At 36.0% G+C, this 22,644-nt stretch overlaps 1 protein-coding gene across 1 annotated transcript in view; it reads right to left on the bottom strand.

Annotated features, from left to right (window-relative positions):
• Herc1 (HECT and RLD domain containing E3 ubiquitin protein ligase family member 1) overlaps positions 1-22,644 on the bottom strand; it is a 183,683-nt gene that overhangs the window by 95,084 nt on the left and 65,955 nt on the right. Inside the window, exons 22-27 of the mRNA XM_032911483.1 lie at positions 20,830-21,001; positions 17,330-17,642; positions 16,739-16,859; positions 14,767-14,818; positions 6,645-6,913; positions 85-300 (exon numbers count right to left, since the gene is read on the bottom strand). Of these exons, the coding sequence (XP_032767374.1) occupies positions 85-300; positions 6,645-6,913; positions 14,767-14,818; positions 16,739-16,859; positions 17,330-17,642; positions 20,830-21,001 (1,143 nt within the window). The remainder of the gene's footprint in view (positions 1-84; positions 301-6,644; positions 6,914-14,766; positions 14,819-16,738; positions 16,860-17,329; positions 17,643-20,829; positions 21,002-22,644) is intronic.

The raw sequence follows: 22,644 nt of genomic DNA, 5'->3' as shown, positions 1-22,644 counted from the left end.
CATATATATCACCAAGCTCCAGATCGTCCACCCAGCTCTGTAAAAAGATAAAGAACTGCATACAATGTCACTCATACCACTTACTTGATAGTGATGCAATCGGCCACTCTCTCCTTTGGCTCCTGTGTGTCCAACAGTGCCTAAACCGAAACACCCTGCCAGAAACTGCAGTCTCACAGACGTGAGCAGGGTGGATGACTGGAAGCCTGAACTTGACCTGCTTCCTGTCAGCAAGATGTTACCCTTTTCCTCCATGCCAGACAATAGAGTGAGGATCTGGTGAAGTGCCTCCAAACGAAGCTTGAAGGAAAAACATTTGAGACTCTGTCACTAAACTCAAAACATAAAGAATTCTGTATGCCACCGCTAATATGTTATCTAGAACAAAGAAACAAAGAACAAAGAAAGTCTAACATTTTCTAAGAATGAAGCATTTTATTATTACTGTTTATTAAAACAAAATGCATCTAAAGCCTCCTTGAGGATATTTTAATATAAAAGAAGCCACATATACATTGGGAAGAGTAGATTTGGGTTGGTTGGTAATGAGGGCTGAACTCAGGATTTAAAGTGCTCTACTGCTAAATAATATACCCCAAGTTCCTAAAGAAGTAACTGTAAAGTTTGTTATTCTAGATGAATCTGAGAATTCACTTTCTATCTCTGTGAAAAATTGAGTTGGAATTTTGATGGTGATTGGATTGAATCTGTAGATTTTGGTAGGATGGCCATTTTTACTATGTTAATCCTGCCAATCCATGAGCATGGAAGACCTTTCCATCTTCCACAGTCTTTGATTTCCTCAGAGACTTGAAGTTCTTGTCATACAAATCTTTCTCTTGCTTGGCTAGAGTCACATCAAGATATTTTATATTATTTGTGCCTATTGTGAAGGGTCTTGTACCCCTAATTTCTTGCTCAGCCTATTTATCCTTTGTGTAGAGAAAGGCTACAAATTTGTTTGAGTAAACATAATATCCAGTCACTTTGTAGAAGTTGTTTATGAGCTACAGGAGCTCTCTGGTAGACTGTTGGGCGTCACTTATGTATACTATCATATCATCCACAAATAGTGACATCTGGACTTCTTCCTTTCCTATTTATACCCCTTTTACCTCCTTTTGTTGTCTAGTTGCTCTGGCTATATTGAATAAGTAGGAAGAGAGTGAGCAGCCTTGTCTTGTCCCCGATACTAGTGGGATTGCTTCAAGATTCGTTCCATTTAACTTGATGTTGGCTACTGGTTTGCACTATGTTTCTTTTAATATGTTTAGGTATGGGCCTTGAATTCCTGATCTTTCCAAGTCTTTTAACATGAAGGGGTGTTGTATTTTGCCAAAGGCATTTTCAGCATCTAAATGAGATGATTATGTGGGTTTTTTTTCCTTTGAATTTGTTTATATAGTGGATTATGTTGATGGATTTCCATATATTGAATCATTCCTGCATTCCTGGGTTGAAGCCTACTTGATCATGGTGAATGATTGTTTTGATGTGTTCTTGGATTTGGTTTGTGAGAATTTTATTAAGTGTTTTTATATCAATATTCATAAGGGAAATTGGTCTGAAGTTCCCAAATTCATCTGGAATAACAAAAAACTGAGGAGAGTGAAAAAAAGTCTCAACAATAAAGGAACTTCTGGGAGAATCACCATCCCTGACCTCAAGCTCTAATACTGAGCATTAGTGGAAAAAAACCAGCATGGTATTAATACAGAGTCAGACAGGTAGATCAATGGAATAGATTTGAAGACCCAGAAATGAACCCATACACCTATGGTCACTTTATCTTTGACAAAGAAGCCAAAACCATCCAGTGGAAAAAATAAAGCATTTTCAACAAATGGTGCTGGTCTAACTGGCAGTCTGCATGTAGAAGAATGCAAACCAATCCATTTTTATCTCATTGTACAAAGCTCAAGTCAAGTGGATCAAGGGCCTCCACATAAAACCAGATACACTCAAACTAATAGAAGAGAAAGAGGGGAAGAGCTCCTAACACATCAGCACAGGAGAAAATTTCCTGAACCATTGGCTCAGGCCCTTAGATTAACAATTGACAAATGGGACCACATAAAACTGCAAAGCTTCTGTAAGGCAAAGGACACTGTCATTAGGACAAAATGGCAACCAACAGATTGGGAAAAGATCTTTACCAATCCTACATCCAATAGAGGGCTAATATCCAAAATACACAAAGAACTCAAGAAGTTAGACTCCAGAGAACCAAATGACCTTATTAAAAAATGAGGTACAGAGCTAAACGAAGAATTCTCAACTCAGGAATCTTGAATAGCACCCTAAAGAAATGTTCAACATCCTTAGTCACTAGGGAAATGCAAATCAAAATGACCCTGAGAGTCTACCTCACACCAGTCAGAATGGCTAAGATAAAAAAACTCAGGCAACAGCAGATGCTGGCAAGGATGTGGAGAAAGAGGAACACTCCTCCATTGCTGGTGAGATTGAGAGCTGGTAAAACCACTTTGGAAAACTTCCTCAGAAAGTTGGACATAGTACTACCTGAGGACCCAGCTATACCACTCTTGGGCATATACCCAAAAGACATTCCAATATGTAATAAGGACACATGCTCCACTATGTTCATAGCAGCCATATTTATAATAGCCAGAAGCTAGAACAACCTAGATGTACCTCAATGGAAGGATAGAGACAGAAAATGTGGTACATCTACACAATGGAGTACTACTCAGCTATTTAAAACGATGACTTCATGAAACTTGCAAGCAAATGGATGGAACTAGAAAATACCATCCTGAATGAGGTAACCCAGGCACAAAAGGACATGCATGGCATGTACTCACTGATAAGTGGATATTAGCCTGCAGTAGATAGGCACAGCCCTCAGTTAAGGGATGGGGTCACCCACCCACCTCAAAAATTTTAACCCAGAATTGTTCCTGCCTAAAGGAAACACAAGAACAAAAATAGAACAGAGACTGAAGAAAAGCCATCCAGAGACTACCCCACCTTGAAATCCATCCCATCTGCAGGCACCAAACCCAGACACTATGGCTGATGCCAAGAAGTGCTTGCTGATAGGACCTCTGAGAGGCTCTGCCAGCACCTGACTTATACAGATGCAGTTACTCTCACAGCCAACCATTAGCCTGAGCCTGGGACCCTAATGGAAGAGTTAGGGAAGGACTGAAGGAGCTGAAGGGGATCACAACCCCATAGGAAGAACAATAATATCAACTAACTAGAGCCCCTAGAGCTCCCAGGGACTAAACCACCAATCAAATAGTATAAAGGATGGGTCCATGGCTCCAGCTACATAGGTAGCAGAGGATTGACTGCCTTATCTGACATCAGTGGGAGGGGAGGCCCTTGGTCCTGTGGAAGCTTGATGCCCCAGCATAGGGGGATGTGAGAAGGGTGAGGCAGGAGTGGGTATGTGGGTGGGGGAGCAACCTCTTAGAGGTAAATGGGAGGTGGAATAGGGTGGGAGGTTTAAGGTGGGGAGACTGGGAAGGGGGACAACATTTGAAATACAAATAAATAAAATAACCAATAAAAATGTAAAGTTTGGAGATTAGATGTCAAGGTCACACTCTTCTGCATGTTAGGCATTCTTAGGAAAGTTAATGAACTTATGAGTCCCAGTTTCCTCAAATGCGAATGAGACTAATAGTTCTGCATCTAACCTACTCAAAGAGTTACTATGAAGATTCATGTGAAGAGTTCAAAGCTACATAGTTTTATAAGAACAAGTAGTAAGATTATGTAGAATAAATATTTTTTAGCTCCAGAACCAGAAATACTTCTCCATGGTCTGTCCAAGGCTCACTTGTGTTACTGATTCTATCTTCTTTACCCACTATTGGACTACCCATCACTACAGTGGCTCAGCCTACCCTTCTTTGAAAAAATAAAAAAAAAATGAATTTCTACTTTAAAAGTTTAGATTTACAGAAAGTTGTAAATCATTTTTATGTGAAGCAGTGATCTCAACAGTAATGACCATGATCACAAAATCGCAGCGCTGATCATCAGCTCTGAAAAACACGTAGAGGATGCTCTACATGCAGCAATACCAACTACTCAGTCAAGATTCTATGTTTAACTGAGTTTTAAGACTTATTTTGCTTTACATATATGCGTGTATGCCTGAGTGTATGTATGTGGACCTTGTACACGCAGGTACCCATACAGTCCACAAGAGGGCATCTGATTCCTTGAATTGGAGTTATAGGAACCACCTAAGGAGGGCACTGGAAACAGAACATGGGTCCTCTACAGTATACACCCTTAATCACTAAGTCATCTCTCATCTCTCTAGCTCAAATTAGATCAGGCCAGCCTGAGCTATATAGGGAGACTCTTTCTCAAGAGAAAATAGGGAGGAGTGAAAATGGAGAGAAAAGAACAACAGACTAGATCTCAATTTAGATTCGATTCCCACAGTAATTATTACTACAATAAAGATGAGCAAAATTTAAACTAAAAAAATCAACCTCAGGATTAGGAAAATGGTCTGGGGGGCAAGAGTGTTTGCTCTGCAAGCATGATGGGATGAGCTTTAATCCCCAGCACCCATGTAAAAAGCAGGCCTTGCTGTGTGAATCTGTAACCCTAACATTGGGAAGTCAGGAACAGGTGAATCCGAAGAGCTCACTGTCCAGCTAACCTAGGCAGAAGAGGGGCTCAGTGGGCAATAAAGCAGAGAGCAACAGACAATACCACCTGACATCTTTCTCTGGTCTCTACATATGCACGACTGGGCTCACATACACAGAGACCCATCTCACTAGTACACATATTTTCTTCCTTCTTTAACAAGTGATAAAAAAAAAACTGTTCTAAAAGAAATCTCTTTAGCATTTCTCAGTAAATGATTTGTAGATCTATTTTTATATAGCTATATAACTGAGGATTGAATAAAAGTTTTCCAGGCTAAAAGGTATCATGAATGGAAATTGCTCAAGAAGCCCTGAGATAGGACTGCATTAGTCTGTAATAGCACATAGTCTTCATTTTTCATGACCATGACATGTTGGAAGTAGTCTTTGTTCCTTACAAGGAAGTAACTTATAGGAAGTTCCTAAATTTGAATTTGCTCCCCCATCCCCTTCTCATAAATCGTAGAGTAGAGCTAGAGATTTGGAAATGACGGTTCCTGAGTTCAGTATTGTTGTATGTCAAGAATACATCATCTCCACATGACTTATTAATAGTAATATTCATCATGATTGCTTAAAGTTCTATCTGCCAGATTTCTAACATCATTCTTTTTTTCTCCTTCTCATATCCAATAAAAACAAGTTACTTGTTCAACCCACTAACAAGGGTAAAAGATTTTTACTAGAGGAAGGAATATCAAAGGATCTGTGGACAGGTTAAAACAGTCACTAATATTAGGGGCTTATTCTGTGACTATGCAACCCTCCTGGGTACCCTACATTTTTCATGGATATCTCTTCATCACTGGGTCTTTACTGCAGCAATCATTATTATGGGTATTTAATTACAAGTAGTTCCTGCCTTTTTCTCTTTTCCTTGCTTTTGTGATAGGGTTTTTCTCCTATGCAGCTCTAGCTGTCCTGGCATTGATTATATATCCTAGACTAGCCTCAAACTCACTGCAATCCCTGTGGGGTCCTTCTAATGCAGAGATAAACGGTACAGAATGGAGGTTATGAGGGAAACCAATTTCAACCTTGCTTCTAGCAGAGGGAGGAATGTTATTTTGTTCTAAGAGACAAAAACTTTAAAATGTATTTTTATCTGGTTCAAATACGGCTGTGCTGCTTTCATTAAGAAAAGGATGTCAAGGTGGGTGCACACCTTCAGTTCCAGCACTCGGGGAGGCAGAGGCAGGTGAATCTCTGAGTTTAAGGCTCAGAGTCTACAGAGTGAGTTCCAGGACAGCCAGGGCTACACAAAGAAGACCCCCATCTCTAAAAAACAAAACCAACCAACCAAACATAAACCCAAAGAAATAAAGAAAAGAATGTTAGAAGCTCAAGTAGGGGCTAAGGAGACAGCCCAGCAAGCAAAATACTTATAGCATAAGCACAAAGACCTGAGTTTGGATTCCCAGTACCCATATAAAAGCTACACCTGGCAGCAAATCTGTAACCCCAGTGCTAGGGTGGAAGTGAGGTACCGAGTCTACCCAGAACCCCAACTCAGAAGGTATCTTGCCTCAAAAAAACAAGAACAAAAACAAAACCAAAAACCAACAGCAAAGTTGGACCAACAAGATGGTTCAGTAGTTAAAGGTATTTGCTGCTGAGACTGAAAGCCAGAGTTCAGTCACTAAAACCCATTTGGTGAAGGTGGGAACTGACTCCTACAAGTTGTCCTCAGAACTCTGTGGCAGATGTACTGTAAAGGACACCCAATTTAACCTCTAGACTCCACACATCTACAAGCATTGTATAGCATCATATTCTCTCTCTCTCTCTCTCTCTCTCTCTCTCTCTCTCTCTGACACACACACACACACACACACACACACACACACACACAGAGAGACAGAGACAGAGACAGAGACAGAGACAGAGACACAGAGAGGGGGGTATCAAAGAGAAGGGCAAAGCTTTTCATAGAATTATACATTCAGTGGTTCACTTTTGGTTTCCAGAGTTGCTTATGAAGAGTAAATATCTACAACTTACCTCTGCCCTTAGCTGTTGCTGCTCCATTGCAATGATGGAGGCCTGGGGACTTGTAGACATACTTTCTTCAGGCTCCTTGAAACCTGGAGCATTCCCTACATCTCCACTCACAAAACTTACAACATTTTCAATCAATGTGTGAACTCCCAAAGACTTGGTAAGGTCAAAATCAGACTCAAAGGAGTAAGAAGAATTGTAGAACCAATCTCTGGTATGTTTCAGGCGAGTCCAAGAGTCACTCAGAGATTCTAATTGACTATGCATAGGACCTACATGAAAATAGGGATAAAAAAAATCGTACATCAACGGCAATCAAGCAGAGAAGAGAACACATTCTCAGACTTCATGGAGGCTAAGCCAACTGGTGAGAAATGGGTATTCATGTTTGAACACATGCATGCATTAAGTGAATCTGGGCAAAATGCTTCAGTAAAAAAAACAAAACAAAACAAATGAACAAAAATAAAAAAAGGTTAAAAGCAATGTAAGAAACTAAAGAGTAAGCCTTGTTGATGTATCAGTGTCCATGTAAGTGCTTTAGCAACACGCTGCCACAAGAAAAAAAAAAGGCAGAAGCTGCTCTCTAAACGCTTAATCAAAAATTCTCTCAAGTATCACAACACATCATTGCTCACAAGCAACAACAAATTGGCACTATTGGTAAAACTCAATCAAAAAGGAATTTCACCTGACTTAACATTATCACTGCAAAGGGAAGCCACAACTGCACAAAATGTCTATACATCTTCAATGAAACATTAGCAAAAATGAATATACAAGGGCAAGCAGACTTACAAAAAGGAAACATAAATACCACTTTTGGGTTTCACTAACATAAGGAACTCTCTCACTACTTATCATGTGCATATTTACCTCAGGTTGTTAAGCTCCTATATAAAGGAAGGAAAGTTTTGCAAACAAGTAGTGTCTATTATAAAATAGTAATGGTGTTATCTGCAGTTTGTACTAGCAGCTGTAATAGCTAAGATTATTTGCTTGCTGATGAGTATTTTTTAGGTTAAACCTTCAAACACCAAATGTTACCATGTTAGAATACTAAAATAACTTTCTAAGTTACATGCCAAGTTTAGCTTTAAATAAGACATATCCATATCCAATTCATATACTTTGTCTTTAAACATTCTTAAGTTTGCTTTATTATACTTTTGGTTCATAATAAACCCTCTCATCATTGTTCTATGTTTGGCCTGCTTTTGTATTTATATATTTATATTATTATTGAATATAAATATAAAACTGACAAAAACTTGTATCAATTTGTTTTCTACCTAAATTTTTACTAGTCTGAAGCTTAGGCTTATCATTCTCTTCCTTTTACTGCTATTGAATTTTGTCTTACACTTACTCTAAAGACAGATAATGTTTAACTGTGGTTATTATTTTGCATAGGCATGTATTGTGCATTTTTGTGGGGATATAAATACCTGTCTGTTTCTAAATGCTCATGAATGTTTATGCACCTGAATAAAGCTTGACTTAGGGTGTCTTCCTGGATTATTCTCTATTAACATGTTGCTGAAGGGTCTTGCAATGAGCCTACCACTCACTGTTTTGGCTAGGTAGCTATCCAGCTTGCTCTGAGGATTCCCCTATCTCTGCCTCCCTTGTGATGGGGTTATAGGTGAGCTACTAAGCCCAGCTGGTCTTCAGGTAGTTCTGGAGTTCTAAACTCCAGTCCTTACACTTGCATAGCAAGAACTCTGATTCACCCACACAGCCCCAGTTTTAGCTAATTTTTTTATATTCTAAAGAAAGTATTATTTATATAATCACTTTAGACATATTCTTTTTATATAATATAATACTGCCAACATAAATCCAAATTACTATGTGTAGCCAGGATTCATTTCTTTGGCTGCTATATGATATCCTATTACAAAAACATACCAACTTTTTGTATGAGGAATTAATTTTAAGGTATTCAACAAAAATACATATGAAAAGAACTGTACTTGTTAAATTATATCAGACAGAAAAGTTTGGAAAGATTACTACTTATATACTAGTGGATGCAGAGGAAGAGACTCTACTATAATATTGAGCATATAGTCTTCCTTTTTTTACTACTACACTGGTGCCAGTTAAATCTCAGGGCTTTAAAATCAGACATGGAAATTCTTAATATGGAACTAATATTATAAACTAATCCTAATCCTTATCCTTATCATGGTAAAAATCCTTATTAACATGGAAAAAATAATTCATATACCAAAGAATATATGATTTAAGTACCTTTTATATTTTAATGAAATATTCTCTTCTCAAAAGCTGAGGGTAGTGATGTGTGTGTGTATGTGTGTGTGTGTATGTGTCTGCCTGGCTGGCTGTGTTGGGGGGATAGTAATGGATATGTGGTGTATATGGAGGAATGAGTGCAGGCTAGGACCATCTTGAATGTCTATCCCTTGCCTTCAACTTTGTTTGAGATAGAGTATCTTGGTTTTTGCTGCTGTGTATACCAGACTAGCTGGCACATAAGCTTCGAGCTATTCCCATCTTCCCTTCCTTCTTGCCATAAAGTGCTGGGAATATAAGCATACAGATACTTCAGCTTTATGTGGGTTCTCAGAACCTGACCACGGATCTTCATAAGTACATTATCCACTGAGTCATTTCCAAAGCCACAAGAATTCTTTTTAATAGAAGCTCCAGGGCTGGAGATAAAGTTCCACATTAGAAAGCTTGCCTAGTATGCACATAAAATTCTGAACTCCATCTCTAATACAGAAGGGAACAATTTTTAGTTTTCAGCTTTATGGAGACGAAAGATATGAAAAAATTCCAACTTGTATGTATAGCTTTCATATAATATAGAAAAAAGTAGTATCTATGGGTATATATTATATTAAAATATTTTTTAAATAAGGAAAAAATTTAAACAAAGACACCCATTTCTCGTTTTCTTAACCTGTCCAAGTTGAAAGACTGTACATGACTTAACCACTGCACTAAGCTTATTTTAGTTAATACAACATTTCAGAATACAGCAGTTTGTTCTTTTAACACATGCAAGCTACTTTTCCGAATAAGTCCCTAATATCCACTGTCCAATGTTAGAACCACAGAAATGAAAGAGACCTGAAGGACTATCTATGTCAGTTTCCTCAACTAAGACAGATGAATTTCCCAAGTAGCAACATTGGTTGATTCCTTAATTCTAAGTGAAATAGGTTCATAAATTCCTGTGATTTAATGACTCAAAGCTCACAAGTCCATGGAAATTCCAATTGCTTGGTTACTTATATAAAGGCTCAGTCACTAATCTACCCATAGTGAACCGCCTTTATATACAGAGAAATATTCCATGAAATTACTGGACATGCCCAAACTGAATCCCTTCTGAAAGCAGGAGTCAGCAAACTTTTCTGTCATATGTCACATAGTAAACAGTTCAATGGTCCATAAGGTCTCAGCCACAATTGTTCAATGCTGCTATTGTAATAAGAAACAGATAAACAAATGAGCACAGCTTTATTTCAATTTACCAAAATAGTGAGAGGTCAGACCTAGCCTACTAGATGTGATTTGAAAAACCTTAAAGGATAAAATTATTGGGTACATGATTCAAATAAACTCCTTATGAATAAAACATAAAATCAGGAAAAAAGAAAAGGCATGATGCACACCTTTAATCCCAGCAATCAGGAGCAGAGAAAAGAAGATCTCTGTCAGTTCATGGTCTGCCTGGTCTACATGTATCCCAGGCCAGCCACATGGTAAGAGTACTCTCAAACACAACACAACAAAACAATGGAGGCCAAAAACTTAAAGATAGGGAAATGAGACACAGAATTTTACTTAAGACAAAAACTATTAACTTTAGATTGTTCTGTGTTGTTTAATCTCAAAATAAGTAAGCAAGCTAAAAGGGGAAGGCTTCTACACCTCAGCTGAGATGAAGGTCAATGCTGACTACTTATTAACTCAGAGGTGACTTTGAGACTGTTTACTTGTCCTTACAAACTTGGCTCTTAAATGGAATCTTTAAAATGAACATGGCTGAGCTGCGATACATACTTTATAAACCATAAAATATGTAGGCAAGCTAAAGGGAAAAAGTTAAACATGCCATCATGTACTTGCTTGAAGCTCTTCTTTTTTCTGGGGCTCAACTGGCCAAAAAGGAGTAAATACCCTACCACATGAGAATCAGAGACAAAAGGAGAAATTTGATACAGGAGATAACATTTACATTCTTTATGCAACTTGAAATGCACAGATAAAATAGCATTTCTCCTAATTTGCTACACCATGAAACACACATAGATAAATGTATCCAGTATTACTTCAGCAATAAAATGCTAACAACACTGACAAAGGCCTGAGGGATGGGACTCAACTACACTTAACCAGAAGGTTTGCCTAGTGAGGCCTCTGCGACTGCTTCTTAAGTTGTTGAGAGTCTACCCCTTTCACCATAACAGCTCATCTTACAAAGGAAGCAGCAAGCACTGGGAAAAGGTATTATCTTTCTGTAAATAATTAGTTCAATCTGCACAATCACAGCAAATCTTTTAAGTATGTGTCAAATACCAAAATATCAACAGTTTTTGCTTTGTTGAGAATTTGATAAACTTATGAAGAAATGAGTTCATATTTGTGAAGTACTTATAAATAATGCTTAGTAACAATGAACAGTTTATAAACTTCTGAATATAAATTTCACTTTGTCCCTGAGGAACTTGCTTCATCTATTTCTTTTTAATAAAATGTACAGGTTGTTTTTAATTCTAGAATTTTTTGTTTGGTCTTGCTATGTTGTCTGTAACTCTTGGAGTCAATTGACCCTTTTCTGCACCACCACCACCCCTCCAGTCCCCACCATACAGCTGTTACAATAGAAACTTCTAGCATAGAATTTAACATTAACATCTCTGAAGATGAACACGGTGATCTGGCTAAAGGTTATATGCTCCCATTGCTTTGCACTTTCCACATTTGCTTAGATGACAGTGAAATATTAGTCAGAATTAAGGGTTTTCAAAAGAACAGTCATGTTTAATTAGCATAAATTTTAATGTCCGTATTGTCAAATAATGAGTGAAGTACAGGTGATAAACCTTTCAAGATTTAAAAAAATATTGAATATACACTGATCATTAATTATCATTTATTCACACATCCAATTTTAATAAACAAAGTATAATTAAAGCTATTGTTTCTCTTGTTCCTCTTATCTGACTTTCAGAAAGTGAGGATCACTAAGACCAACAAATAGAAAAGCTATTTAAGAAAAAAATCTTGTATTTCCTCCTCAACTACTTGAAATGAGTAAATATGCATGTAAAAGAATCCTCTTTGGCTAGACATTTATTTGTTCTCCAAAGTACAGGTCACAGTTTCACAACAGTTTGGTGAAAATAGTTCTCATACTTAACTGTCCTAGACAAGATATATATTTTAAAGCTTATGGAGTCTGATTTAGTTTGACAAGTGAATAAGAATAAGAAATACTAAACTACCATTTAAAAGCAAAACAAAATACACACTTCCTCTAGTGTGTGGTCCAAGGCTAATCATTAAATATTTAAGATTTGTAAAAATTTAGAACATGTATCAATGTTTTTAAATTTTTTAATTAAAGATTTATTTCAAAGTGTTTATGGGGTTGGGGGGAATCTGTGCACATGAATACCAGTGATTTTTCTGTTGTTGTTGTTGCTTGTTTTGAAACAGAGTCTGTCTACACAGCTTCACTCCTGAAACCAGTGACCTATGAGGGCATGCGATCCTGTGGACCTTGAGTTAGAGGTTGTGAGCAACCTGACAGGATGACAGGAACCAAACGGTAGTCCTCTCCAAGAGCGGTATATGCCTAAACCACGGAGCGATCTCTCCAGACCCTCTTACACTGTACTTTCAGTGTTTTTGAAGAAAGGTTTCTATTATAGTGAGTAAAATCTATAAAGTATGTATTTTTATTATTATTAAAGTCTAGGATTCTGAGACAAAAAAGTAACTTTTTTGGATTACATTCCTAAAATAGTAACTCTTTAACTTTCTAGTTACTTTATTGTCATCCCTAGGAATAAAATAAAGAGTAAACTTACTCCCTGGGAACATTAAAACAGAAAAATTGACATGATAAATTGGTACCACATTAAGTGATTTCATAAAATTTCAAATAATCACTTTGCCTCCATATTATAATTTCCCAAATGAGTAGCTATTTAAAAAATTCCATAAGGGTCTTCTTTATATGCTTTTCTGATTTAAAAACAACAACAAAAAAGATAAATTCCAACAAGAAAATAGTGAGGTGCTAGTACTATCTTGAGATTTTTAAGGAAGATGGTTTGTCCATACATCAAGTTAAGATTAATGACTTGAATAATTTATATCTATTTAGAGCTAATGCTATAGGCGATTTACACATAGCTTTAGGATAAAAGCTTTGAAAAACTATCAATAGGCAACAATTCTAGGTTATAATTTTAATACATTGTTTCACAATTAAAGTATGAGCTACTCCATACCATTCAAAGATAAACAAACTCCTTTCCTTTATTTAAAAGATACTTCTTTCACACTGGCATGATTAGGGATTAAATATCAAATGTATACTTCAAGAGCAATATAAAAGTTCTAAAAGAAAAAGTAATAACTACAGCCAATGGACCACCACTAACAAACACAGTTATAATAGAATATGTCATTAGCAAGGTCTCAAAGTATAGGTTAGCTCCCTTCTGCTCCTCAGTAAGTCTACAGCTGTTCATTCCCTGGAATCAATAATCCTGCAGTGCTCTAGCACTCTTACTACCACTCCTGAGTGCTAGGATAACAGGCAAGTACCATCATGCTCAGATTCAACATGGAACATCTAACAATATTCACCTTACCTAAACCAGCTAGAAAAGTAAGTTATGTTCCAAAAAATTGATTGAATTTTCAATTTCCGAAGTATTTTAAATAGAATGTATACTGTACATTATATTAATATTTTAATAATTTTATTTTATAACAATTTTATAATAAACATAAATCATAAATATAAACTTAGAATATTATATTTATAACAAATACTTTTATAATAATAAATTTTCTTTTATATCATAAATAACTTGGTTTTATTTTTGTTTTGTTTTTAAGAAACCCAGAACCTTCGATACATAATAATTTCAGGATCTTTCAATAAAGAAAGTATCAGTTCTAGGCTTTAATAGTTCCAGTATTGCAGTAAATTTTATTCTACAGAAGTAGAAATGTTTCTTCTTCTAAGTGTGTGTGTGTGTGTGTATATTTCTTTTAAGTATATACTTAGAAAGTATATATATTAGAAAAATTATATATATAATTTTTTAAAATCAAATAGCCTATGATGATCCTTTCCCACATTCCTAATCTTCTCTACTTTGTAGGGTTTTGTTTGACTTTGGTTCTTTTTACATATGGGGAGAAGCTTAAAAACACTGAGAAAGGGTTTCATGTTGAAGAATAGAAGTTTGATATCACAGAAACAAATTTTCTTCACAAGCTTTTAGAAAACAACCACTAGTGACAATTCTTAACATTTTATATTTTTAAAAAACTATTATACACATAGTTTTAAATCAAAGTATTAGTTAATAAGAGACTATTAATATTTAAGTGTTTTCAGTTACCCTTGGATTTCTATTATCTAAAGTCACTGCTCTTTTCCCCTTTGTCATGTGTTAACTGATACCCATTAAGATAGAGCTACTAAGAAAAGACTCCTGGTAATCCTATAAAACTGCATGCTATATAGTAAAAGAACAAACAGGGAAGGCAATGTAGAAACTTTTACTTGAAGGTGTAGGTATGTGTGTATTAGGCAACTTCATTAGTGAGCCAGAGAGTGGAAAACTACACACATAAACTTTCAAAAAGGGCAGGCAACATTTCTGGAATTCTATATTTAAAGGTGCCTTTTAAATAAAACACATGAAAAAAACAGAACTAATCATTAACTCATATGCATTCCTAGATTTTAAATATATGTGCATTTTAGAGAAAATTACCTTCCTTTTAATTTTTCTAATAAAATACTCTCAATTGCTTTTGGCAACAATATCCCAGTGACAATTAGATTCAAATGTATCAGACAGTAAAACAGCTACTTAATTTAAGCTGATTTTACCTCTCTTCCTATGAGATGATGCCAAATCCAAGTCAACATTTCGTCGGCCACTCTATAAACAAGTTAAAAAAAATTTTAGGTGTTAAGAGATTTTTTATTAACACTTAAAAAAGCATTAAAATAACCCATGTAGTTATAGTAATGTCCTATTTTTTCAGCAATAAAATCAGGCCAACAACACACACACACTGAAAACAACTAAAAGTGCACACGCACACAACCTCACAGATCCTAACTCAAGCAAAAACATGCACTAATTACCACAATGAAAGAGCAGTTGGTTGTATTTGCTGCTGCTAATTTTCTCTTGTCTTTATATTAATCTTCCAGTTAGAGCATGACTATAATATTTTAAATACCTAAAACCACTATAATAATGTCCTACTTCCAAAAATTACTTCTTTTTCTGTCTTTATTTTCCTCTTTTCAAACTTTGCACTAGCCTTGACTTGGAATTTAGAGATCATCTGACAAATATTCTAACAAAGAAGGTTGCACAGTTCTAAGACTCTACTGACATTCCAAAATACTTTTTATTAAATCTGTTAAAAGTTTTTATTAAAGCTGCTAAAATAGAGAAATCCCAACTGATGAGACTGTAGATAGCTCAATAGAGTAAATGCTTTCCTGAAAAAAGAGAGGTTTATTCTCTCTGTTTCAGGTGGAGGGTATAAACTGTCTACTCTCAACTGTCCATATGTACTACCCATTGTACATAAACCATACTAAGTTAACTTAAGTTCATGTATTTAACATTATGACCATTTCTATTGTACTTTGACAGTGTTTCACACAAACAAAAAGGTATGTGACAAATAAGACTATGGAAGAGGATCGTTTGATAAATACTGTAGAAAGCTTTCACCTATTTGCACATATAAATATACAAATGTGCCCGTGTGTAGGTAAATATATGTGGTCTTATCTGTCTACACAGACACAGCAACCGAAAGTGCTAAGTCTCAGGCCGTTTTATGCTGACTGAACCAAACCATCCAACTAATCTCCTAAAGACTGTGTTGTGAGATGTCTTCGTCACATGTACCTTTGCATAAAAAGAAATTAATCCCCCCTCAAACCTAGAAATAGCTATTTCTCTTTAACTGAGTTTTTTTTATCTTTTAGACACTCTGAATTGTATAAGACATTTTTCTGTGTGGTGGCTCCAGTCTACTTAGAAAATTCTTAGTAATGCATAAATCTTACTTGGGGCTTTATCTTTTTGTCTAGTCTTTTTTCTGTATTCATTCATTCATTCATTCATTCATTCATGTAGATTATCCTTTTGTAAAGTATTTGCTATATGCTAAGTCCTTTTAGTTCTGAAGATGTTAGGTAATAGCATTAAGAGTATACCACAAAATGTTGATAAGACTGACAGTCGGAATTCAAATGATTCAATGAATGTCAATCAAATAGGGTTCAGTATTTTTGGTTCACTAAGACAGAGTAGATAATAATTCATTATAAAATACATGTTACAAAAGAAGGCTCAAACAAAGATTTATCATTGAACTAGGTACCTTTGTTTATTTGAAAAAATCTTATATTTCATTCACTTAACCACCTAGTGACACTATTAGACATATAAGAATAATAGGTTACCACCTAATAAAACAGAGTACAAGAGAAAAAGGTTATGAGAAAGAAAAAACCACTATTGTACGATCTAAGATTGGGGCAGACTAACTCATCCAGTAGTCTAGGCAAGAGTCAAATCTATGAATCAGGACCTCAAGAATAAATCAGGACTAAATATCAAAACCACTGACAAGTGTAATATAGCTATATTATTTCTATTATAAATCTTTCAAGTTTGTATATACCTAAAACAAGTATAAACAAATCTACCCAAAAGCTTTTTTCATATATGTAAACATAAATATATATATATATATATATATATATATATATATATATATATATATATATATAGCTTGAAAGCAAAGAGTCCTTCTTTAGATATACCTACCAGTGCATAACCCTCTTCATCTGATTCAGGCTGAGACAAATCAGATTCACTCCTTGATTTGATCAGTCTGTAACTTGGACTTGCATGAACTAGGCGGTTCTCAGCAGTGAGACTTTCACTCCTGTCTCACATACACAAAGAAAAGGTTTTGATTGGGGACTGTTAGTGAACATAAAACTGAATGGAACTAGCAACACAAAGATAAAGCACAGTGAAATCATTATGTCTGTCCATAGAAAGCTTGGCTCAGGTAATAAGTAAAATAAAACCCTTTGGAATTACATCAAATATTCTTATACTGTTACATTACAGAAAGATATGAGTAACTTTGGATGTTTGTTATCTGTGGCTGTTTATATGTATGGAAAACTTCCTCCTCATGGAAACAGAAATTCACATTCCAGGTTGAGCCTGCACTACTGTTCATTGTCAATTCATCCTAGTCGACTTGTATTTCTTCTTCTGTCTTTGACGCTGCTGAACAGAAACTCACTGTAAGGAGTACCACAGAGAAGTACCACAGAGAAGAGCAGTACCACAGAGAAGAGAAGTACCACAGAAAAGAGAAGCGCATTTTCAGTTCAGGCCCACCTGGTCATGAGTCCAGTGCCTTCAGAGACACTCACAGAAGGCTGCTGCAACTGCCCTTCTTCCCTTCGCTTCTGAAGCTCATCAATCACAGGACTCACTCCTAGTATTAGGAGTGCACAACGGTGGATCACAGAGTTGCAGGCAGCAGTGTACACGTCCTGCCCCTCGGGAAGGTCTGTGCTGACCCGTCGTTCTTGCTGAGGCTGTGGAGGAGGGTCATCAGCTCGGACCCCAGGCCCTGCCCCACTGCTCATTCTATCTCGGTCTCGGCTACGAGCTACTTCTCGGGCTGAGAGGAAACACTGAAAGATTTCTGTAACATGCAACACAAAAACAAGATCTTAACACATGGGGAGAGAAAAGCAAATAAAGTAACAATGAAAATAGTCAAAAAAGTTGAACTAAAACTTATTGAAACAGGGAAAAATAAGTTTTTAGACAAGAAATACAGCATAGTAAGAAAGTTACAGCAAATGTCATACTTTTTATAAAAACTGCAACAGGAAACACGTGTGTGCATCAGAGAATTTGGGTTTGGATAGTTCCACTTTGAAAGAGTTAAAGCTGTGCCATCTTAAGACATGTCAAATAGAAAACTGAGTGCTTAGGTGTAATCACATGAGATCTGTGACTTTGGAAAGGGCCTGCCTTCTTCCATGAAGGAAGTCATGTGGACTCTTTTGAGAGGAGACATCCTTTGAAGATCAAGGCTAGAAAGCACCCTCAACCACCAAAGACTGCTAATAGGACTGTCAAGTCAGTCTAAGCAAACTCTCCAACGTGACCACCTACCCTGCTTCCCAAATTTCCTTATTAACATCCTTGGAATTTTCCCCTATTCTAGGTCCTGTCCTGTCATTTCTTAAATTAATTGTTCATTATTGACAAATTATAAAAACATCAAGTTTTAGTCGTTTCTTTTCAAAAATCTTTTTGCGAGGATCTCCATGTACATACGCATGTGCATATGAAAACTATGTGCAATTTGTTAATCAGCTTTTGTATTAGTAAAAAAGTATCTAGTAAAAAAGGTCACATAAGAATTAAAGAATGACAGAGTGGGTCCCCTTCTCCAGGATTTCAAATCTTCCTAGTGAGTTAGGCCAGTTTTCCAAAGTGTAGTCTCAGACCAGCAGCAGCTACAGTATTTGTGCAACTGTGCAAATGCAAATATTAGTCCACCCAAACTTTCTAAATCAGAAGCTCTACTAATAGAGCCCAGCAATGTTTTAACAAATCCTGCAACTGGTTCTAAAGACCAATATAAAGCTTGAGGTCAGTGGTTCTCACCCTCCTGATGCTGTGACACAACAGGTCCTCATGCTGTGGAGACCCCAACCACAAAATTATTTTCATTGCCACTCTATAGCTTTCATTGCTACTGTAATTTTGCTATTGTCACAAATCATAATGTAAATACCTAATGTGTAGGATGGTTTTAGAAGACCCCCTAGGAAAGCCGTTTGATACACCCCAAAAGGGACTACAATACATAGGCTGAGAACCGCTGTTCTCTAGGTTACATTTCAAAAACAAAAAACTTGCTTATTTCTGAAATGTTATTACTTTTGTATAGAAAAAATGTCAGGTTACAAGGAAAACAGACAAATTTTAGCTTATGAATATTGAAAACCTTCTTCCTACCTATCAGAGTTTATATAATTTCTAACAACTGAACTTGACTGTATCTTAAACACATTAAAAAGGAGTAACCACCTTAGCGTTTGCTGAAACTGAAACTGTTTATGATGGGCAAGATTGCCTCCACAGGTAAGACCTCATCATCATAAAGGTCCATTTGACACAGCCCATGTTGCTCACAAGTATACAATGCTACGGAGTCAGCAAGGTTTTGAGGCTGCTATTATAATAGTGAATATTTTACAATAGCTAAAGGATTTTTACTCAAATTTGGAGGACAAGTGGTATTCTTAATTGGAAATTCTGGCAAAAAGAGTTGGCAAAACATTAGATTCATCCATTAATATGGAAATTACTACTTAAAAGTGTACGACTTTATTTCTTTACAATTATTTTATTTATGTATTGGGGGAGGCAGACATATATGGAGATCAGAAACCACTGGCAGGAGTTGGTTCTCTCCTTCCATCATGTGGATTTTAGGGATCAAACTCAGGTTGCCAGGCTTGGCAGAATGACCTTTTACCCACTGAGCCATTCTGTCCTTTAAATTCACATTGGACCTTTACATTTAGAGAATACAATTTTTCATTATGCTGTAAAACGTTCCTCACTTCTGGAACATTAAAGCAACAAACCCTCAAGAATCCAGAGGCAGAAGGCAGTAAAAGTTATCTACCCACCAGATACTACAATTTCCAGAACTGGTTTTCATTCAAGCTGTTACTAACTGTGGCTTTAGATACGTAATTCTGCCTCTTTAAGCCTCAATTTACCCATCTTTACAATCAAACATTATTAGAATTTGAAGACGACTATAAGAACTATGAATCACTCTATTTGAAACCATGGACACCATGCTCAATGCATCACAGATGCTCACATGTCATAGCAAATTTATACATTACTATTCCCCAAATGTCTATTATGTTTTGTTTTATTGAAAGAGAAAGTCAATACTGTGTTACTATGTTGTCCTCTCTGACCTCTTTTCCAGCTTTTGAAAGATTTTTTTATTTAGCTATGAAAGTTCTCAGTTTAGCTTGCAAATTTCTACTAATCAACCTCCCTATCTGTGAATTCCTTTATTCCACCTTATCTTTTTATGATTGTTTAAATTCTTTTTAGTTTTCTTTGAGACACTCAAAATAATTTTTAGAAATACAAAGAAAGCAGTTAAATGTATAATAAAACTATGGCACATATATCAATGGTACAGTGCTTGCCTTATTTTTAAGGCCTAAATTTAATCCCAGTGCCACCTTCTTGTAAGTTGAAAATATACACAAATAATGTCAAAACCAAATGCATAGCTGGCAATGAGGCTGTAGGCTACAAATTAAATGCGCATGTCAATGTAAAATACCCAAATCACTTAAGAAACTGATAAAGACTTCAAAAGCTTTGATAATGCTCTTTAAACATATAAATAACTATTTTTGAAAAATTATCCCGAGGTTTAGAATATAGAGTATAAAAAGTGTCAACTACCCACCCAAATTCTCATATCATTGTTCTGCCATTGCTTTTATCTCTTATACATATTGAAATAATGTATAGTTTCAAAATTTACAATTTTGAAAGCTCTACACATAAAACATAATTTGGGGTTCTTTTCCCACAAAGAGGTCTTCAGCTTGATGAAAACTGACATGCTTTGAGGGCTTTTCAAACCAGAACATGCAATACAAAAGCATCAGAGTGACACTACCTGGTTTCAAAAGTCCCCCGTAATGCTGGCTAACGCAAACTTCAATCTCTGGTACAGTGTCAGATGCTTTTAGAAACACTACATAGACACTCTTTCCCCGTTTCCCTGCAGATGATCTTCACAGCTCAAGTAAGAAGAATGTACTTACTGCCAGCAGTCATTACTTCATGCTCCCGTTCCTCTTCCTCATCTTCTGGCTCTGGGTGGCCATCCTCCCTGTCTCTCTCCGCCAGCTCTTCCATTTCAGCTTCTTCATCAATGGTCCGGGTAAAGGAATGCTCTTGAGGATCAACATCTGCAGAGTCTTGGTTGTCTGAGATCTTAAAGAAATGATAAGGAAAGTACACTGACTAAACCTTTGACGCCATATGCAAAGGCAAAACTTGCTTCCCATAATTCACCACCATACTGTCACCATAAGAACAGGGGATCATCACAGTGGCATAACTAAAATCCAAGTGTGTGCCTGTTTGAAGTTCCGCACAATCTCTGCTTTGTGCACATCACATAAAGCAATGCTAGCATTTAATTTCACATAATAAGCTGGGTAGAAAAGTACATATGCATTCTACCATCCTGAAAGTGGCTATCCCCCTTTCCTGTCATTTATATATTTAAAATAAACTTCTGGTGTTGAGAATGGGGAAAAAAGTTTTCAAGAAACCTAAATTTTTATGTTAATAAAATATAATGTGTTTATATTAATATCAGAAAATACTTCTGATATTAATAATAACTCATAAGCTTTACAAATAATACACTGGTTATTTGCAAAGATTACACAGACTATATGCACATATATACAAACAGACATATGTTCTTTCCTGGTATTTCCATTGAAATGTCATGCTATAGAATGATTGACATTTACTTTGTGTTTGGCTATAAACTACAAAGCTGCAATGTAAGTTATAACATTATACAAACACAAAAGGTGATTTTTGTTATTTGGTTTTGGGTTTTTTGTTATCATTTGTTTGGTTAGTTGGTTTGAGATAGGGTCTCTCTGTTCAGCCCCAGCTATGCTGGAACTTACTCTGTATGCCAGGGTAGTCGTTAACTCAGAGAACCACTTGTTTCTGCCTCCGAGTGTTAGAATTAAAGGCGTGTGCCATTATGGCCAGCAAAAGGTGATTATTTGACCCTATTGTTCCTTTAAAGTTCTCTGTGTTATTACTCTATACAAATAAATGCTTGTGGGAACAGTACTAGGGTTCAAACTCAAAGCCTTACTCATGCTTAATAAGTACTCTACCATGTAACTTTAAGTCCAGATCATCAATAATTCTAAATTTAAGATAGCACTTTTTAAAATTTAACTTTGCCCTCCTTCCTACCCATAAAAATCCTAAAGTTCAAGATCTAGTAAGAACAGTTAATGTAGTTTCCCATGGTGGCCATGCTACCCAACAATTATCTAGACTTAGAAAAGTCTACAATATAACTAAATAATTCATCTCATAAATTTCAATACATAGTACAAATGAAAGCTTTCAATTACAATCATAATAAAGGATGTCTGTGATTCATGACCAGTAAATTTAGAGGTGTTACAATATACAAACACTTAGAAATTTCACAATATACAAATATTTAACAGTGAGGTCCATATGTCACACATATTCACTTTCATATACATGAGTTTCAAATTGGAGCTTTGAAAAATAATAAATTAATATTTCTTCTGAACATTTAAGGTCACTCTCAAATATCCATACTCATTAAATACTAAGCCTTGCTGAATACTAGTACATAAATACTAAGACATGCTGAAGTCTTGTCTGTTGTTTATGCTTAGGAACTAAATCACAAAGAGCAAAGGCTCTGATGTTTCCCAGTTTTAAAGGAAGCACTGGGAAGAGGATGTTCTTGGGTTTGTTTCTATAATTACAGGGTTGTGCTATCAGAATCACCAAGCCCTTTCAAAATCATCTATTTGTTCCCATATTTATTCCTTGATCAT

The sequence above is a fragment of the Rattus rattus genome, chromosome 8 (genome assembly GCF_011064425.1).
Source record: "Rattus rattus isolate New Zealand chromosome 8, Rrattus_CSIRO_v1, whole genome shotgun sequence".
NCBI lineage: Eukaryota > Metazoa > Chordata > Mammalia > Rodentia > Muridae > Rattus > Rattus rattus.
This window is presented reverse-complemented; position numbering and strand designations above follow the sequence as displayed.